This window comes from Diaporthe amygdali (assembly GCF_026229845.1).
Source record: "Diaporthe amygdali strain CAA958 chromosome Unknown NODE_27_length_698932_cov_65_101997, whole genome shotgun sequence".
NCBI classification, from domain to species: domain Eukaryota; kingdom Fungi; phylum Ascomycota; class Sordariomycetes; order Diaporthales; family Diaporthaceae; genus Diaporthe; species Diaporthe amygdali.
Genome location: NW_026517047.1, coordinates 533,043 through 552,612, shown reverse-complemented (window position 1 = coordinate 552,612; position 19,570 = coordinate 533,043). Strand labels below are relative to the sequence as shown.

The following is a 19,570-nucleotide window of genomic DNA, read 5'->3' as shown; positions in this document are numbered from 1 at the left end:
GAGGAGCTTATTGCGCGATGCTATGGTGAAGAACTCAGGGTCTCCCCCCCACCCCCCACGTTGTGGATGGCCGGCCCAACAATTGCCGAAGATGGTGGGGTGGCAGGTGGGGATTGCGGATGGACGAGATGTTTCCATCTCGCAGCAAACCTCAACGGTCGACATCACAACAACGTTTGAAGGACTTGACGGACAGGAACATCCAACGTCAGCATCTTCATGCCCACCACAATCACCTAATTACACTTGGCAGATATTACAAGCCATTTTGCAATTTGAAAAGCTAACCGTCTTGGGCTTCATGTCTAGCTCTGGGTATTGCTTGAAGCTGTTGAACAATCCAGCATGATCGCGACACGGCTCAGCCGAGGGCGTCGACTTAAGGTCGGGCCCAGCAGTTGATGGCTGCGGCCTCTCCTTTCTTGACAAAAACCTCACCCGTCGTCCAACCAAAAATTCACCAATTCAACTGAGTCCAGTCCCAAGCAACACACTGCTATCTAAGCAGCGCAATTGCTTTCGCTTGGATCACAGAGGGCCTTCGCGCATGCGCCACGAACCCTCCCGAGCAACAATGACTTCAACGACAAACAAATACGGCACTTCCTGCCGATTCAACCCTTGAGGAAAATAAAGCAAGGTCGTCAACGGAGTGACTACATGATCGATTCGTCAAATCAGATTGCCAACCCAATGAACCCATCGCTCCATCAGTAATTCCTCCCATTTTTCACCCTCAGCACTCTTATACAGGGGCAGTCCTCAGTGCAGTCCTCGAGGTCATACATCTCCGACGCTGGCTCCCTCGGAAGCCAGCTAAAGAATCCACAGAGCAGGAAAACAGAAAGAAGACAAAAAGCGGCCACCGTGAGAACGCCATCAACTTATTGAATGGAAGTACCATTGATCTCATACCAGGAAAGCAAGGAAGAGAGGCAAGGCCCCGTGGCCTCACGATTGCAGCGAGCCAACAGTCCTGTTCAGCTCGCACTTGAGCCATGTACCCAGCGCCGAGTAAATGTCGTTGACCTCGCCTGGGGCAGCGGTCTCCCCACGGCCCTGCAGGCAGAGGAGGTCGATCAGGTTGCCCGCCTTCTTCAGCTCGCTGAGCAGCAGCTGCCGCCTGAGCGCCTCCTGCGCGGCCTCGTCGTCCACGCTGAAAGCGCCGGCCGAGAACTGCATCGGCGTGACGACGAAGCCCTTCTGTGCTGCCGCCGCGGCCGCCGCAACGGGGCTCGCCGGCGAGACGCACGTGGCCGACGGCGACGACGAGGCACTGAGCGGGGGCGTAGTTTGGCTGCCCAGCGGGGGCAGGCTGTCCCACGTCGCCGTGGTCGCGGTGTTGGGCCTGGCGCACCCTGCCGCGAGCTGGTACCACATGAGGATCTTGGATGTGATGCTCGCGTACAGCATGGCCAGGTGCGGCGACTTTGAGCAGGGGCAGCCGAGCAGCTGTCTCATGTTGTCGACGGCATTCTTGTTGCGGTTGAGCACCTTGTCCATGGTCTGGGTGAGGTGCTCGCCCCTGGCGATGCTGTCCTGCTTCAGGCTCAGGCTGTCCAAAGTGGCGTATGCGAGCTTCTGACAGTGGTGCGAGTCTGTCTGCAGGAGGCTGGTGTCTGGGAAGGATTCATGAGAAGAGAAGGAGGTGGGCAGGCGGTGTGAGGGCATTTGCGCTGAGTCAGCCTCACTTGTGTGCTGGCTGTCGGGAGTCTGCAGCAGATCGTCCGGGTGAATCCACTCGGAAAAGCTTGAGTAATCTGACGCTGAGAAGGTCAGATCCAAGGGGTCGACGGTCCCATGGTGCCGTGGATCGGGTCGGAGTATTGCATTGCGGCTGTGAGGGGCGTCCGCGAAGGAATATGTGTCATTGAAGTTTTCCAGGCTGTCTGGCGACGGCATGAACATGTCGTGGTTCGTATGGCTGGTAAATGCCATGAGGCTGTCCTCAAGCCCAAAGTTCGGCGAAGCGGCTGAACGAGGCTCGTATTTGACCCCCCTTGTTGTGGCACCGGACAAAGGACGGTAGTCTGGGAAGCACGAGAGACCATTTTGGTGGGCGTTCTGGGCCAGGGATTTTGAACTCGCATCTCCGGGTGCGTTCGTTTCAGCCGACGTTTTCTTCCTCGGCGCCTTTCCGAATTTCCTCGAGAGACCATACACGCAGGTGATGCCTCCAGCTGCACAACGGCCACATCGCGGCTGTGTCTTGTCACAGCGCACCTTCGCCGCTCCACAAGCATCACAAGACGATCGAAGCTTGGGAGGACGCCGCGCTGCTCCTCTCGCGTTAGTCGACGGTGGAGAGAGAGAAAGCTGGGTGTTGGAGTTGGCCATGGTGACCGGAGAAGGTGTGGTCGAGGGCGTCGACGGGTCAGTAGGCGAGTTCATCGTGTGGGGAAGAAAGGGGGTTTAGGGAGTGGAGCGCTAGACCCGAGTCTCTGAGGTGAGCGGTGGCCACCAAATATGACAGCCGAGCAAGAAAACTGGGGTCGGGATATTTCAAGGAGAAAAGAAAAGATGCTGAGTGCCTGGGGTCGCGGAGGTTGAAGGCTCGCCGATACTTGTATCCGGCCAGACCAAGACATGGAGGGAGGGAATCTGACAAGGCTCCGATCCGGACTTCCTCATGGTATGGAGTTTCTTCGACAACTTGACAAGGGACACAACGGGTATTTCAGAGCAGATCGTTGCTCAAAGGGCTGATGTACAAGCCGGCTGACATGCCCCACGCCTCCTGGCCATCAGCGACTCCCACCCACGTTTGTTAGCCACTGATGCATGAGCTGTCACGCAAATCAGAACTAACAACCAACATACGCCGCCAGATATAAGGCCCAGCAAAAACTCTAAAAAGCCCCTGGAACCGAGGTGTCATGGATGTGGATGGACAAGCTGCAGAGAGGAACAGGGCAGGGGGTTGGAATCTTCAAGAAAAAGGGACGTACCTCTGGGTCTTTTTGCCCACGCAGCCACGTTGGGTCTGACGGCAGATCACTCAGTGTGAGATCTGGGGCATGGGGGTCCAAGATTACCCAGGTACTGGCCATTCAAGCAAGCATGAGCGGCCTGTCCCGCATATGGCTTGCAGTACGTGGGCGGAGAGCCAGCCCGAAACAGCGTGGAGGTGGCCGGAGCCGTGTCTTCGACCGAAAGACTGCAGAGTGGCACCATCGACGCGATACAGGAGTCTCCCACCAGCCTGTCTTCAATTATCGTCCTGTGATGCGACTCTCTCGTCTCTGGTCTTGGTCATGAAGAAGAGGCGAACAGTACTCATGAGAATGCCGACATCTGACCGGGCAAATACCCCCAAACCCCGAAGCGCAAAATTCCCAGGCGAGATAGGTCCGGTTCATCTAAGCGGCGAGGAGCGGGCGCCCGACCAGACTACACGCAGCGGGCAGCGGACTCTCAGTCTCGATTCTTACATGTATCGTTCGGTGACGGAGCCGAGCCGCAGTCCGCGACTCAACCTCACATCTTCCCTCTCTGGGCCAAGCAGCTACGTCGTGCAGACTGCGCAGTATGCGTGCACGATGTACTGTCTAAAGGGCAAAATAGCAAGGCAAGCCACGCGAAGGAGCCCCAGCATGTATGCTCCGATCCTCCGGTCAAGAACAGGATTTTGAGGGGAAAAGGGCACCACGCACATTGCGCAGCTTTCATACACAGATAAGGTCAAGATGTGGTGGGTTGTCAGGCAATCTTTCGAAAGATTCGCGTCCCATCTCAGTGTTGGTGACAATTTTCCAAAAGTCAGGGAGCATGAGCGTCACGAAATAAGCCGGGAAGGCACCTTAGCAGTCACATACCGTGGGGTGTCGTGAACTAGCGCTCACTAGCAAGCCCAACAAAGTAAGCTTATGCTGGGAGAATCCAGATGGGGGTAAGGGCAGGATGGTGCATGGCAGACCGGTAAATGGGCATGACGGTTACAAGGCGGTCACCCCTCTCCCACACATAGCCCCCAAATCTCACACTTGCGCTCCTCTGCTGCGCGCATCCACGAAAGAGGACCCTGAAGTACCTATTCGCCAAGCCTAGACTGATAACTTACTGCGTTATCTTGTATTCGAAACCGACACAAAGGCCCCGGGGCACCGCACAGTCGACAAACCCCGGGCAGTGATTGTTTCTAGGAGGGGTGAATGCACACCTGTAGGCCTGCTATGTTACTGGCTCTCTCTCTCGCCTCACCTTGAAAGCAGTGAGCTTTGGCAACCAGGAATGGTTGCCACACTGCTTTAACATGGCTTCGGCACCATATATAGCCGTATCCACTGCACCCAGATGAACATGCTATGAGAAGCTTCAATCTGTCAGCCACGTCGCGGAAAAGATGTCACAATGATGGGGGCTTCAGTGCACAGAGGTTAGAGAGGTTCGATGCCCTGAGACAGTGCAAATGTGCGGCCAAGGCCGAGACTGTGATTTGCTATGTTCCGAAGAGGGCTTAGCACATGTCAGCATTTGAGCGCCAAAAAACGCTTCTTCTCAATCCTTCGGCGCTGGGCCATTCACCTCTCATGCTCCTCCACACCTTCAGGCTTCTAGTACCAACAGCGTTGTGTTCTCATGCAGGACAACCGTCTATGCTCAGCCACCACAACCAAACCGGGACGCTCCGGCGATGCAGGCCCTCAGAAGGAGTCGAGGAACGTCAGGAAGCACGCAAGCCGGTGTATTATTAACCAGTGCCAACCAGGGTGCCACGAGCGACACAAGCTTCCTTCAATTCGGCCGAACGTCCATCGTTCCTCCGGAGGATTTACTGGAGTGGAGCTCCTTGCAGCGCGACGCCAATCGATACCTATCTTGACCCAGGGATGGCACTTACGCGGCAACAAAAGAGCACGATGATACGCTGAAAGTGCACGCTGGACACAACGCCGCTGATTTGGTCGAGCCTATGCCGCCCAAGTGTCTCAACCGCACTGGACGTGCTTCAAGGAAAACGAGAAAGAGTGAACACCCCACGAACTAGATCTACCATCGCAGGTCCAGAGACACTTCGATCCCGGCTATAGTTGGCAACAGGACAGATCATCCTACAAGCAGGTCTTTACAGTACAGTGCTGCACTGACTGCTGATGAGTGTTCACAGAGGGGCTGACGGTTGAGGCAAACCCTGACAGACCCCTCGTCAGCGTGACAGACCCCTAGATGTCATAAACGAATGCGCTGCACAACAGGGTAAACTAGCTACATGTCTTACAAGTCTATCCGTGTGTCAGCTCTAGATCACAGGAGAGGTGTGCATGCTCGTCATTTCGTGAAACAGTGAGCACGGCGGCGTGCTGGAATCTTCGGTCTAGCCCACTCTGACCGCTCGTCAGTCGCCGAGAGCTGTTCAAGCAGCCAAGGTGGTTCATTAACACGTCAAAACCTGCCTTGGAAGATAAAGTTTGCAAGCCTTCCTCTGACCTTTGACGCTGACGTGGAGATATAGCGTCGGGAATACATGTCTTTGTCTCGTACACCACCACTGCGTCCCCTTCTCCCCCTTCATCTAGATACTTACTGAAGCGAGGTGCCGTTGCGTCACTGGCTCTTGTCTCTAACGGACCTCAACTTGCCCACTATCCACTGTGGCACTTTCTCCGAACACTTGCACGATGGTGCGCTTGATCCTGCAACTGATCGGCAATTCTCAGCTTGGTCAAATTCTACCTACCAACCCAACATTTTCCTAGTATGTCACTTCCTTTCCACTTCTGTCCTGGCACGGTCCCATAGACTCTATGAGCCTGCGCAGAATCCAGCCCGCTTGCTCGCCTGCATTTCATCCTCGGATTTGCGATGCAAGGTGGGCGTGGCAGCAGCCACAGGGGCTGGCTCGCCTATGCATTCCGCTATGTTCTGGGCTGATGTCACCGGAGAATTCGGAAAATTCGAGAATCTCATATGGCTGATTTCCTCTTCACCTTCACAACTCGATAGTGCATACATACATTTTATGATGCAGGAGTAAGGGCGAAGTTGGAGCCATCAAGAAAACATCTCTTCTAGCCCCGGTAGAAAGCTATCAGCATGCAGGCATGTGAGCAGTTGTAGTCAATTGAAGTGTTCGTCCTCACATTCGCTGTTCAGAGCCTGACCCGCAGTGATATACGCAACAACGTCGGAGCCTGAAGCCAAGCCCGTTCCCATCTATTATAGATGCCCATCGCACGCTCCATTCTTTATGAATCCTTACTGTTCACCCACGGGAATCAGATCCTTCTCCAGTTCCACAAAACATAAGTCTTCTGGCAAAGCCAGGCCCGCGAAGCGGTCGCGCGGGAAAGCAGATGTCTCCCCCGTCTTCTGGAACCCGCAGCGCATGTACCACGAAATTAGCTCCTGGCGCGTCGAAAGGGCGTTCAGCCCAAGCCTCTTTATGCCCCAGGTGCGTTGACAGTAATCCTCAGCATAGGCGAGGACCTGGCGCCCCAGGCCGCCGCGCTGGTGGTTCTGGTCCACCGCGAGCATGGAGAGCCGCGCGAGGACAGCGCTGCGTCTGAATGTTTCGACCGAGGCCACAAGAGCGCCATTGTTGTCAGTGGCCATGAGGACCACGCAGTCAGGGTTGGTGATGTTGGCCATCACCTCTTCGACTCCGATGTGGAATTGAGACGCGAGCTCCATGCTCCCCGTCCACCTGTCTCTGGTGTCTTCGGCGCGAAATGCGCATTGCACCAGGTTTTGGAGCTGTGCTGCATCATCTGGGGTGGCGATGCGGAATTGTAGAGTTTCGTTGGGCATTGTGTGGTTCGTTGGTGTGCTGTTCTAGGTGGTTGACGAGACAAGTTGATGTCGAAAATGGCGACATGTCGTAGTCAACGAGAGCATTGTTTCTCCTTTAAATGCCTCAGAAAGCGGAGTAAAACTCCCAAGCCCGTGAATATTTATATATAGAACATGTAAATAGAAGGGCGTTATTGACACGATGAGGTCTAGGCCGTGTAGTAGGAAGGGCGTTATTGACACAATATTAAATCAAGGATAACATCGCATTGTTATAATGGAGACTTGTGCCAAAAAAAAAAAAGGATCCAATGCTGTAATCGTTTGTAAGGATAAAAAAGAAAGAAAATGGATGGTATTGGATTTTGAATATCATATGCCATGAAATCTTTCGCAACACAAATTGGCACTTACGAAATATTCAATTACACAGCCTAAGTAATAGATTGATTTGGCCGGATTTGCCCTGGAACTCCGAATTTGTCTTCAAAAAAGACGCAGTTGCAATGTGTCGGAACTTGCCAATACAAAATTTCTCGCAATTGAGAGGGTCTAGCTACCTCTGCTTCGTAACGAGCAATATTTCACTCTCCTCCGCCTATATGTCTGATAGCACAGACTCTTGAATTGCTTAAAAGCAGAATTTGAGATAGCTCAAGGATGCGGTCATGAGAGAATCTGATGAAAGACGCTTCAATGATGGAAGACAAGACTGTAGAAAGTACCTGCGTCTAGACTTCGTCGTCCGAGGTCTTCAGACTAAAGCTGTTCTCAAAAGATATTTAATATATAGTCTACACTATTGACTGCTAGGAACAATTTGTCACTTCTGAGACAAAGACTATCTCTGGGGCTTTCCGAGATTTCGATAGTGGGTGGAAGACAATCAGCTTCAAACCGTTCAACCTTTCTCATCGACCACATGAGTCCAGTCGAAGATGCCATTAGTTGGTGTGAAAAACTATTTGACCTGCCTCGTCTGAGGACGGCCAGCCCTGGAGACGAGAATTTCGACTGCCAAGTAGATCTGCTCTGGCAGATTATGAACTACGAGATACTTGTTCTTCGAATTAAGCCAATTTCTTGTCCAAAGTTATGTTCGAGCCCAGGTCCTGTGCGCCTCTCATTACGATTTCTGATAATGTGGGCTTTGACACCGGCTACTGCGTGAGGCTCGCTACATTGTCACATGCCAGAGGTGAGTCCGGGTAAAGTCAGATGCCGTAGAACCATGTGAAGGTATAGGTAGTGTAAGTGTGGATTCAACAAGGAGGCAGTCATTGTGTGGGGTTTAAGAGGGGCGTTTCCACGCCGGATTACTCTGGCAACAGGGCTGTCTGTCATGAATTTCGTGGATCGATGTTATACCGTGACATTGAAGCCTCTAAGATAACCCGAGTTTATACTTCATGAGGTACAAGTCCCATAATTTACACAAGGATTGACAGTGCATAGGTGCCTATGTGATCAGTGGTCGATTATTCTTGTCTGGATTTGAGGGAAGAGTGTCCGGTATGCAAAGGAAGGAGGCTTCTTTCGTCAGCTCGAATAATCAGGAGTCTTTTTCTGTATCATGCGGCTTTCGAAAATCTATCTGGGGCATTTGTCTGGTGTGTGAGGCGCAGATCAGGTTGTTTATCACTCTATCGTTAACACATCACTGGGTCTCAATGATCCCATGCCCACTTGCTACTGGGTGCTTCCGGCAGGTTCTGACAGTATAATACGAGTACTTCTCATCTGAATAGGAGTCATCTGGCCGAATCTATTGGTACGAACACCACAAGTGGATGAAGAGGTTCTGATATACCAAGGCGTTGTGGCTTAGCTAGCAATTTGGCTGTAATCAACTTGGTGGTCATCAATCTGCCCAGCGATGATTGGGATTATGGCATCCCTTTGTTCTACTTGCATCATCGGCGTGTAGTCCCTCAACTTCGGCCGTGATCCGGGGCGCGAGGAGCCCTAAGATAGTCGAAAGGGTCCGCCGAGGCGGACTTCGTAGGCCGACCGCCTCCCGTGTTCTCGTTTGCTTGCAAGATGGGAATCAGGTAGCGGCAGTGGCTGGGTTTCCACCAAGAGCCTTAGCGTGTTAAGCGGGCTCCACAAATAGCACCGCAGTCTTTGGCACATCGTGACTAAATGGCAGAGGCAGGATGCACAAAAGGCAGAAATCGCAGTCAGAGCCGCGGGTGCGCACGGTTACATTGTTCATAGCGGTTGTTGGCCGTGATGGTGATAGTCCTAACGTCTAGCGCTTGGATAAGCGCCAGACCGGCGACAAGAGCGAAAGTGTAAAAAGAACGATGGGTCCGGGCGGTCTCTACTCATCTATTGCGGGACTGACGGTGACATCGGCGGCGGATCTCGGGGGCCCATGATCCACGTTTGCATGAGCGGCTCTCTCGGTACTGGTGTGGGTCCTGGGCCAGGGGAGGAAGAGGAGAAGGAAGCAAGGAAGAGGTGAGAGCAGTGTTGGATGGTTTTTAGACTGAGATATCACGAGTTATCGTACTGGCTGGTTGCTGAAGTGGCTGGTCGAAGGATTTATTGCACATCCGGGCGGCCGATATACGATGTTCATGTAGAGAAATGCCAGGGCAGGGTGAGATCGGAACCCATTCACAAGATGAACACATACAGCCGACCAGGCACACTTTCTGAAATCAGGTACAAGATGCACATCGGTCAAGGCTAAAGCTGGTGATGTCGGTCTTGTTGGAAAAAAGATGGGCCTGCGCGTGTCGCTTGGGCCATGCTAGGGCGGTGGAGACGACGAGCATGGCTGCGTCGAACGAGAAGAGCAGTGCATGTGCTATATGACTACATGTACGTATGCAAGCGAGCTCGGCATGTCGAGCAAGGATAGCGATAGCATAGTGACACAGGCCGAACATGGTACAGTGATCTTGTGTGCATTGAGCCACCTCATCGTGACACGAACTGAGAGGAGAGGAGGCACAGTCAGCAGCCTGGAGTCAGAACAGCATTGTGGTCGGTCAGTCAGTCAGTCAGTCAGTCTGACAGGACACATGCAGTCAACTGAGAGGCAGCCCAGCACGTGCCCTGTTACCACCAAGTCGGGTCGGCATCTAATCCATCTAGCCTACGCCCTGCCATGCCATGCCATGCCATGCCACATGAGATGAGATGCGCCCTGGTATCTAGGTAGATAAACGTTAGCTTGAGTGAGGGAGTGAACGATTGAACAAGTGAACGAACCACCTCATCTCAGTTCCAGCCAGCCGCCGTCAGCACCTTGACCCCTGTCGGCGGATTTCGTTAGGGCGGCCCCAACCACCCCAGATCCTGTGCCTTGTGCCTTGTGCCTTTATGCCATGGACTTCTGCAGGCAGATGAGCCCCTCTTCACTCTTCCCCCCTGTCGCCCAGCACCCCCCAAAGTGCCATGCCCAAAACGGGGCCCACCGTTTCTAGACTAGAAACACCACCACAGGAAACAGGCGACGGCACATACATATGACTAGCACAGGGCCGCTCCTTTGGTCCTGACCACGGCCGCCTTGGCCTCGCCTCACTTCATCTCAGCTCACTCATACATCGTGAAACCCCTTTATCTGTTTGTTTCAGCAGCTAATAGACTACTACAGTCGCTGCCGACTGCTCTCGCTTGAACTCAAATCAGAACAAAAGAAGCGATCGAGCAAGCAACCCTCCAACCAATCCGACGAGGGCTTGTCAACCGCACTCACCCGCCCCTTTCACCGACTTTCCGCTGCCACACACAGGAAATCGTCCAGCTGGTGAATAAGCTCGTGTGTTGGACTGTTTCACATCACTTATATTTCGCCCAAAAATAAGCTGCAGCGGCCTACGCAAACGGACAGCTTCGCCTTTGTGCCCCCGGCCTCCGCCCCGGCCCAACAGCCCGGCCGCCTTTGAAGGAACCCCCCCCCCCCCCCACCCTGGGCCGCGCTGCCTGACCACCGTGCTCATGGGGATCTTCTGCAGCATAAATCAGAATGGGCCCAAAATTGCAGAGAAGGTCCAGGCCGAGAGCCTTCAACGTCAAGTTCCTCAACCTGTGAATCCGATCCTTTCTCGACGACGCACTTCCGGGCCCCCAGCTGACTCCCAACCCAGCAGCAAGATGGTGAGGAAGATCGCTTATAGAGCCGAGCCCTATGACTGGGACACAGTCGTCCCGCTCGACCACATTATCGATCACAAGCTGGAGACGGCCGGCCTTCCCCATGCACCCAGGGTTGATGATTATCAGAAGGGGCGCGAGGAGCTGAAGAGGCGTGAGGCATCGCTCGGCTTCGAGTGGAAATGCGCCAGCCGCGCGTCAGCCAAGGAGCAGCGGGTAAATCGCATCCTCCAACGTCTCAAGCGCCATGACGAGGAGGAAGTCTACGCAAAGGAGCCACCACAGCAGGGAGTCACCGGACAGTCACATCAACGATTCGCGGGTGACCATTTCTTATCAAACAAGGCCCTGATCGACAGGACAAAGGTCTTCAAGCTCGCCAGGCGGGCTCCCAAGGGCGCACACCTGCACATCCATTTCAATGCATGTCTGCAGCCCAATGTGTTGCTCCAGATTGCGAGTGAGATGGACCAGATGTACATCACCAGCGACGTACCGCTGCACACAACAGATGAGGAACACCCCAAGCGGTCCACGCGATGTAGGATACAATTTTCCATCATTGATATCAAAGCCAGCAAGGGCAATCTGTTTGAGTCTGGGTACAAAGATCGCGCGCCTATGAAATTCAAGGAATTCATAAAAGAATTCCCACGGCACTACCGCGGGGCAGACGCTCTGGAGTGGCTGCAGGAGAAGCTCGTTTTCCGCGAGGAGGAGGCCCATGACCTACCCCAGACAGTCAGCGGGGCATGGGAGGAATTCAACGCCCGCACGCAGATGATGAAAGGGTTGTTCAACTACGAGAGGGCGTATCGCGAGTACACACGCAGGTTCCTAGAAGATTTCGTTAGCGATAACATCCAGTACGCCGAGATACGGCCCAACTTCATGGACACGAACCAGGTCTGGACCGACGACGGGACGCGCAAAATCGACAATGTTGGCATCATGGAAATGATCATTCAGGAGGTCGAGCGGTTCCAGCGAGAAAAGAAAGGCAGCGACACCTACTTCGCGGGCCTCAAGGTCATATACTGCTGCCCACGGTCCTACCCTAGGGAAAAGGTCGCCAACGGGCTGGCCGAATGCCTGCGCTTCAAGAAACGTTGGCCTGGCTGGATAGCCGGGTTCGACCTGGTCGGCGAGGAGGGCAAAGGCCGGCCGCTGAGCACCTTCGTGCCCGAGTTCCTGCAGTTCCAGAAGGATTGCGCGGCGGCGGGCGTCGGGGAGATCCCGTTCCTGTTCCACTGCGGCGAGACGCTCGAGTCCGGCTCTGAGACGGACGACAACCTCCTCGACGCGCTGCTGCTCGGGTCGCGCCGCATCGGCCACGGTTTCTCGCTCTCGCGCCACCCGTACCTCATGGAGCGGATGAAGAAGGCCGGTGTATGCGTCGAGTTGTGTCCCATCTCCAACGAAGTGCTGGGTCTGACGCCACGGGTTGGCGGGCATGCTATGTACAGCATGTTGGCTAATAATGTGCACTGCACTGTGAGCAGTGATAATGGGACTTTGTTCAAGTGAGTATATATACACCTACATTGCCCAACACCCTCGCCACACTTTCTAGTCTCAGGGTGGCTAACTTTTCTTCTACAATAGTTCGACTCTCTCACACGACTTCTACCAGGCCATGATCGGCAAGTCCGACATGACCCTTTTCGGCTGGAAGCAGCTCATCGAGTGGAGTCTCGAGCACGCCTGCATGTCGCCCGCCGAGCACCAGGATGTGCGGCGGGCGTGGGAGGTGCGGTGGGAGAGGTTCGTGGACGAGACCCTCGAGGAGTTTGGGGCATTTGACAGCGATTTTGATGACAAAGGAAATTAAACTTGTAATGATAGGTTGGGTGTAAAAATATCCCACCAAATACTTAGAGCTTCTTCTGAATGACTGACAATGAGAAATTCATGACCACATACATATTGACATCACGAGCCAGCCGAGCCACTTCGCCCCTGAAGTGGCAAGCATGGCCATGGGCACCACTGAAGAGCCTGACGGGGCCCACCTGCAACAATCCCTCCAGAGCACTGTGGTTGTCCACGTTGCAGCTGGCCCACAGAGTCCGCCTACGTAGGAAGTGCGCCTCGGCGCTGGCCATCCATACAAGGAGATGCGCCGGCAGCTGCAACACATCCACTGGGAGCTGGTCAGTCCGGCCGCCATCTGTCGGGCTGTGCAGCTAAGCGCTTCAGTAGTTATATATACACAATGACTCCGACGCGCCGACTGGAAGCACATTTAGCCTCCCCTCCCCCCTGAGGTTCAATCAGAATAACAGGGCCTGTCACTCTGCTTTACGCACAACCGTTACAATCGCGCACTGATCATCATGGCCGCCACCGAAATCATGAACTTTGAACACACACCTCTGCCGGGTTCGAAATGGATTCGGCTCCTCAAGTTCCAGCCCGAGCTCGAAAACGGCTGCATCTCGTGCAGGCTGGACTTCTTCGAGCCCACCACTAGCCCTGGTTACACAGCGTTGTCCTATGCATGGGGAGACGCTACTCCCAGACACGAGATATACATCAACGGTCGTCACCGCAAGGTCCACGAGAACCTGTGGAGGTTTCTCCGTCGCTGCTTCGAGTCCGGCTTTTCCGGGTATTTGTGGACGGACTTGCTGTGCCTCGATCAAGCGAATGCACCGGAGCTGGCCGTCCAGATTTCTCGAATGGCTGATATCTACGAAGGTGCTGAGGAAGTGGCAATATGGCTAGGCGACGATCCCATTCTCGAACAGGAATTCCAATCACGCACATATAGTGTGGCTGCAAAACTCTCCTATTGGAAACGTGTCTGGATAATCCAAGAGATTGCTTTCGCGAGGAAGCTGACGATCATCTACGGGTCTTGCGAGGTTGGCTGGGATGAATTTCAAATTTACTTGTCAATGTGGGTGCCTCAGGGTTAGCCTTCTCTCATTTTCTTTTATTTCCATATCTTCATCCCCGTCTCTGTTTCTTCCCTTGCTCTCCTGTTTCTCCCTTCTAACAAGTCTGTGGATTCAAATAAGATATACCGCGAGAACCGAAGAGCTCAAGCCACTACCATCTCATGCAGACCCCGGAGCGAATGCAAGAAAACTACGAAGACTTCAGCATGTATTTCAATGAACTTGACAGATGGAGAGACGAAATGCAAGTGTGGTCTAGAGACCGTACATACTTCTCAAACTATCCTTTGGCATCCTTGGGATTTAAAGAAGAAGGCTCTTCCTTCTCAAGCCTATTTTTCGCATTCTTGGACTCGCAAAGCACGAAGCGTCGCGACGCTGCGTATGCTCTCATCAGCCTGGCTGCTCGTCTATTCCAACCTTGGTATCGCAAAGATTTGGAGATCAACTACCAGAAGCCAGACTCCTTCGTCTTTTGGGATTTGGTTTTTGAGCTTAATGATAGTTTTACCCCCATCAGCGCCTACCGTGGCCGCTTGTCTGGATTACGAGATCGGATCGTTGGTCCAGCCAGCACTGAGTGGAGAGAGAACGCGCATAGCGAGCTGGAGCTGTATCGTCTTGACGACACCACACCCGCAACATACAAGATGCAGGCTGAGCTAGCATTGTGGACGATGAAGAAAATAGCGGCTCTCAAACGGTACTTTATTGAGCCCTTGAATTGCCGTCTCAAGATAAGCACTGGCAGAGCACATGTCGACCCCGTTTTCCGTCCTCAAGCAGCGGCGGTAGAGCTCGTTCAGTTTGAGAAAAGATTTCAAAATTGTCCATCTACTGCTCAAGATTTCTTTGGGGCTTGGCGTTGTGGCCTCCAGAAAGCTAAAGACGTCCTGGGAGCTAGGCAAGTCGTGACAGAGACATCAAATACGGTTGACACCGACGTCAAACCATATCGCGATGGGGATCAGTCGTCGTCACACTGTGGCGTGTCTCCTTTTAACTGTTTGCAAACAAATTCAGATCGCTGTCTAGATCTTGTTCTTGACATACCGGAGGCGCAGATTTGTGTCACAGTAGTGCTTGACCTTTTATGCATTAGGAGGCTTTAGTATAGGTGCCGCAGGATAGCGCAGACTTAATAAAATTGTTCACGAAGATGGTAGGCTCCTGTTCAGCCGTAAGGATGAATGCATAGCGCTTGACACAGACGAGTGCTCACGGGTCCGCCAAGAGCAATACTGACCATCTGAAGAGCTGCACAAACCTGGTGGCGCCGACCAGGACTGTCACAGTGCTCGAGCACGGCCAATATCGCGCTCATTCTGATTTCCGCGTTCTGCATCCACATTCGTTTTCGACAAGTTTCATGTCCAAACGCTTGCAGCCCTGACTCTTTTCCAAACCAACAAGCCCTTACGGCGGGCCTCTATCAACGCATTTGGCTGGGGGGCCACCGACTATCATGCGCTTTTGCACTATGCCGCTAAACACCTGCACCTACTGTCTCGATGATCACATATGGCAGCTACCCCAGCGCTGAGTTTTGAGTCTGCACCCAAATGGTGTTTATGAGATAGCTGTGAGGGCATGGGGCTGAATGCCAGCGGGGCCCTATGGGCTGGGACCCACAGAGCCCTTATCGATAAGCTTATCCTATCAGCCCACCCGTATTGTAAATAGCTTTGAGGGCACGCATAGCTGCGCTTCCTCTGCCTTTCTTATTGATAGGCGAAACTCGACAGAAATCAACAAGTTTCTACAGCCAAATCGAGTCTTCGTGCCGTGGTGACGTAGGGACCGTCTCAATAGCACACATATCGACATGAATTCTCAGTCACCAACACCGCAACGCTTCAGAGACCGTTCAAATATGAGATATAACGCACCGCTAACAAACCAAGACCGGAGAAACCTGAGAGTCACAAGAGCTGGACTACCCTAGCTTTAATCTTTCTACAAACCCACACCGCTAACAAAAAGTTGACTCAAATTGGCGTACGATACATTCACAATCGCGCTCTTAGCCCGCAAGGCTGGTCCTGATCAAGCGAGCTCCGTGCTCCGCGACGCCGTAGACAGTTGCCTGTGGATTGGCGCGAGGTGTCAAGGGGATGATACTGGCGTCGCACACGCGCAGGTTTTTGGTACCGTACAGGCGCAGCTGCGGGTCCACGACGCCGCCCATATTCCGCGGCATCATGGAGCAAGTTCCAGTGTAGTGATGTGCGCCCACGGCCTTGTTCTTGAGAAACCTGTGGAATCAAAACGTCAATATGGGGTCTGCCCTGGTTCTCAAGTGCCACTTCCCTCACGCCTCAACTTTTAGAGCTTGGAAGAGACAAATTAGTTAGACTTACTCTTTGGCTGTCTCGAGGTTTGCCAGCTCGCCGGGGGCAGGTGCCTTCTCGGATCGCTTGCCACCCAGCTTCAGGTAGCTGGCGAGTGGCTCAGTGGCTGTTAGGCGTTGCCCGATGAATTGGATGTGGCGCGCCATAACCTCGATATCAAGTGGGTTGGTGAAGAATTCTGGGTCAATGGCCAGCCTATAGTAATGGCTGCTGCCAGTATTGACATCTTCCTCCTTCGCATCGGTGACAACATGTACTGAGCCTCTTGAAAGTGGGTGTGGGAGAAAGCTGGCGATGGTGATGTAGCTCTCCTTGGAACCTGCTGTAGGCTGTAACCCTGTACCATCTGGATTGAAGCCGACGCAGGCAGGGGCAAAAATATACTGTGGTTTGTTGAGGTTAGCTACTCGAGCATTGAGAACGATTTGCTATTCAGAAGTGTCAAGATGAGGATATTGTCCATTTCTCATCGTTTATCAAGCGTGACTTGATAGGCAGCTCTTCAAAAAAGTAGAGGGATGGGTCACGAAAATGGTAAATGATAAACTAAAGAAAGTGGAGATTGCCCATAAAATTGCTTACATATCCCGACGCATCAGACGAAGAAGTCAAGATAGAGCGGACAAAGGTCTCATGCGCCGCATGGAAAGACGACTCAGAGCTATTGATTTTTGTACTACTCAGGAGGACTTCAAAGTCTTTCCTCCCCTCAGGCGTGTCAGTCCCAGGCAGTGGCAGCTGCGCAGCCGAAACGACGCAGCTGCTCGCGAAGGGACCTTGCTGCCGCGCGTAGGCCCGCATGGCCGCACCGAGGGCCTCAGGCTCCTGGCGCACGAGCGAATCCTTGGTTGGCGGCGCCGTCTCGTTGACTTCAAAATTCATATTGACCAAGGGGTGATTCTGCAGGTTCTCTCCAACCCCGGGGTTGTCAACGACGGTATCGATGCCGAGCCGGCTCAGCCGCCCCGCGTCTCCGATGCCTGACAGCTCGAGCAACTTCGGGGACCCCAGCGCGCCGGCTGACAAGATCACCTCCCTCTGAGCATGCACCGTCTTCACTGAGCCGTTGCTGTCCGTATATTGGACGCCCGTTGCCACGGCGTCGTCGCTGCCTGGCTTCTTTTCTAGTAGCACCTTGTGGACCTCGACGCCCGTGACAACGGTCAGGTTGGCGCGGTCGCGGGCCGGGCCGAGGTACGCATTGGCGGAGAAGCTGCGCTGTGCTGTCGCCGGATCGACGCTGTCGGGAATCACGAGGCCACCATTACCCTGGCTGGTCAACGTGTCCTGGGCGCCTGGGAAGCCGAGGGCCTCCAGCGTCTTGGACCATATCTTTGGCCACTCGTCCTCAGAAGTGTCGGCAAAGGCCACCTTGAGTGGACCTCCGCTGTTTCTGGATGGATGAGAAACAGACGGTGACGTCTTGGCCACCGTATATGTCTTGTTCAAAGCCTCAGCGAAGGCTGACCACTCCCAGCCTGGGTTCCCAAGGCGCGCCCAGCCGTCGACGACGGCCTTGGAGCTGGCAGTGAAGTTCAGACCGTTCATACCACTAGATCCGCCCAGCATCTTGCCCTGGGGGACATAAATCTCACGGCCGCCCATGTCGGCCTTGTTTTGTGAGGACGCAACCAGTGTCAGTGTTTATTCTTTCTTTGCCCGTCTTCACTCGGAGAGAATGCAAGGACAGGCGGACAGCTTACCTGGGGAACGGTCTTAAGGTTCCAGTCCGATGACGTCTTCCACAACGTTTGTGCCATGGCCGGGGTCAGGATGCGCGGGTCGGCTGTAAGATCCTCACCGGCTTCGAGGACGACGACCTGGAGCTGAAGGTCTTCGGAGAGGCGTGAAGCCAGAACAAGCCCTGATGTTCCGCCACCCACGATGACGATGTCATAGATATTGTCATTGGAAGAGGCCATCGTATTTAGATCTACTATGTGCTTTTGAATTCAGTCATAAAGTTGCCTTGAAACAGTAGAATTCCCTTCTAATTAGACCTTATGGTGCGGCGGGCGCGAGTCACGGCGTGGACCAGAGGTCGAGACACTACATGCAACGGGATCAACGCTCCGACTAGGAGTTTCTGCGCCTTCGTCACCGTATATCATGCAGTCAGCCCGAAAAGACATCAATGTTGGGGCTAGTTAATCCGGAGAAGGATCGTGGGGTATCGCGGCACTTGCACTCCTCGGATCGAATTGGCATAGCCCAGACACGGCTAAGAGGGGGCGACCAACGAACGCCTGTGTGATTCGATAATGAGTGAGAAATGATCCAGGTCTTATCCCCGACATCGACACCAACATAATCTTGAACCATAAGCAACCGTTGTCTCGGCCACTGGAGGGGACGCTTTATCTCCGAATTTTGCCCACATTCTTTTACGAACCTATCATGCAATATTGTTCCGGTCATCTATGGATTGGAAATCAATTATCGCCTGCGATGTGCCAATTCTTAGTCATCATGGGCACAAGAAGAATCCCCTGATGATCATGCTTGCAGAAGATCATTATCATGATATTTGAAAGTTAAGACCATGCGCTTTCCTCAATGTATTCGGTTCCATGCTGATCAAATAGCTGCGGCCTTTTCATAGCTTGGTGCGTTTCAATTAAGCGGACTCCGAAGGTAAGCCAAAGTCCGCACTCGATTAATACTAAAAGGCTCTAAGATGTGTATACTTGTCAATACCCACACCTGCTTATGCGTAAATATTGTTCCTGAATTCGAGTTAGGGAGTAGTACGTAACACTCCTCACTCCTTACCACCGGGTAACATGTCACTGTATCAGCGTGCGGAACAAAGTGATCTCGGGGCGGCAACGAGTGAAGTTCTTCGCGCGGACAAGCCTAGCTTCTCAACTTTGTGGTACCTAATGTGGTCTTGGACGTTCCTAATTCGAGAGCCTCTTCTAAAGTTTTGACTGCACTTCGTCCTCAGCAGCATCCAGGGCAAGAGTCTGTCCCAAAGCCACAGCAATCCTTTCCTGCTGTATTCACGCAATCACAGCAGCAGGACCCCTCAAAGCCACTACAAACGCAGAGGCTGCATCGTTTCCCCAGCTCATTTAGGACGTCGTTTTGACGTCTGACGGGAGACATGTCGCCTGCCGGTCCCTGTGTTGTTTTGTTATTGTGCTTTTAGTCTTCTTAGCCTAAACATATTGAATCTGGATTACTGACTGGCGGAGCGGCGAGCGTGAAGCCCACAAGGGTGGTGAGTATAGTTGCCGACAGAAGCAGTCTCATTTTGAGTTATTAGTACTGTTTCTCGAGCTTGTAATTATATCGTCGAGGAGGGAAGAAAGTGGTCGGAAATTGAAAGGGCTATGTCCACCCACTATTACAGATCTTTTATATTTGCTCCTCTTCTCTTAGCAAGAGTAATTGTGTCCATGCCTACCAGGACCTTGCGTTGCTTCCATTCTCTCTGTAAGCACTAACATGACCTCTGTTACAGAGTCCGACAGA

The 19,570-nt window shown here is 53.2% G+C and overlaps 5 protein-coding genes across 5 annotated transcripts; 2 read left to right on the top strand and 3 right to left on the bottom strand.

Annotated features, from left to right (window-relative positions):
- Positions 1–951: 951 nt before the first annotated feature.
- J7T55_000691 (uncharacterized protein) lies at positions 952–2,391 on the bottom strand (the record flags this gene model as incomplete). The annotated part of the gene is made up of 1 exon (XM_053131627.1): positions 952–2,391. The coding sequence occupies one exon, from the start codon at positions 2,389–2,391 to the stop codon at positions 952–954; it is 1,440 nt and encodes a 479-aa protein (XP_052990421.1).
- A 3,804-nt stretch (positions 2,392–6,195) lies between these two features.
- Positions 6,196–6,747, bottom strand: J7T55_000690 (gnat family; the record flags this gene model as incomplete). Its single annotated transcript, XM_053131626.1, has 1 exon — positions 6,196–6,747. The coding sequence occupies one exon, from the start codon at positions 6,745–6,747 to the stop codon at positions 6,196–6,198; it is 552 nt and encodes a 183-aa protein (XP_052990420.1).
- Positions 6,748–10,711: 3,964 nt separating this feature from the next.
- J7T55_000689 (uncharacterized protein) lies at positions 10,712–12,670 on the top strand (the record flags this gene model as incomplete). The annotated part of the gene is made up of 3 exons (XM_053131625.1): positions 10,712–10,773; positions 10,833–12,362; positions 12,445–12,670. 3 exons carry the CDS (start codon positions 10,712–10,714, stop codon positions 12,668–12,670), a joined length of 1,818 nt encoding a protein of 605 aa, XP_052990419.1.
- Positions 12,671–13,175: 505 nt separating this feature from the next.
- Positions 13,176–13,760, top strand: J7T55_000688 (HET-domain-containing protein; the record flags this gene model as incomplete). Its single annotated transcript, XM_053131624.1, has 1 exon — positions 13,176–13,760. The coding sequence occupies one exon, from the start codon at positions 13,176–13,178 to the stop codon at positions 13,758–13,760; it is 585 nt and encodes a 194-aa protein (XP_052990418.1).
- Positions 13,761–15,765: 2,005 nt separating this feature from the next.
- Positions 15,766–18,015, bottom strand: J7T55_000687 (L-sorbose 1-dehydrogenase; the record flags this gene model as incomplete). The annotated part of the gene is made up of 4 exons (XM_053131622.1): positions 15,766–15,997; positions 16,103–16,476; positions 16,676–17,704; positions 17,797–18,015. 4 exons carry the CDS (start codon positions 18,013–18,015, stop codon positions 15,766–15,768), a joined length of 1,854 nt encoding a protein of 617 aa, XP_052990417.1.
- Positions 18,016–19,570: the final 1,555 nt, after the last annotated feature.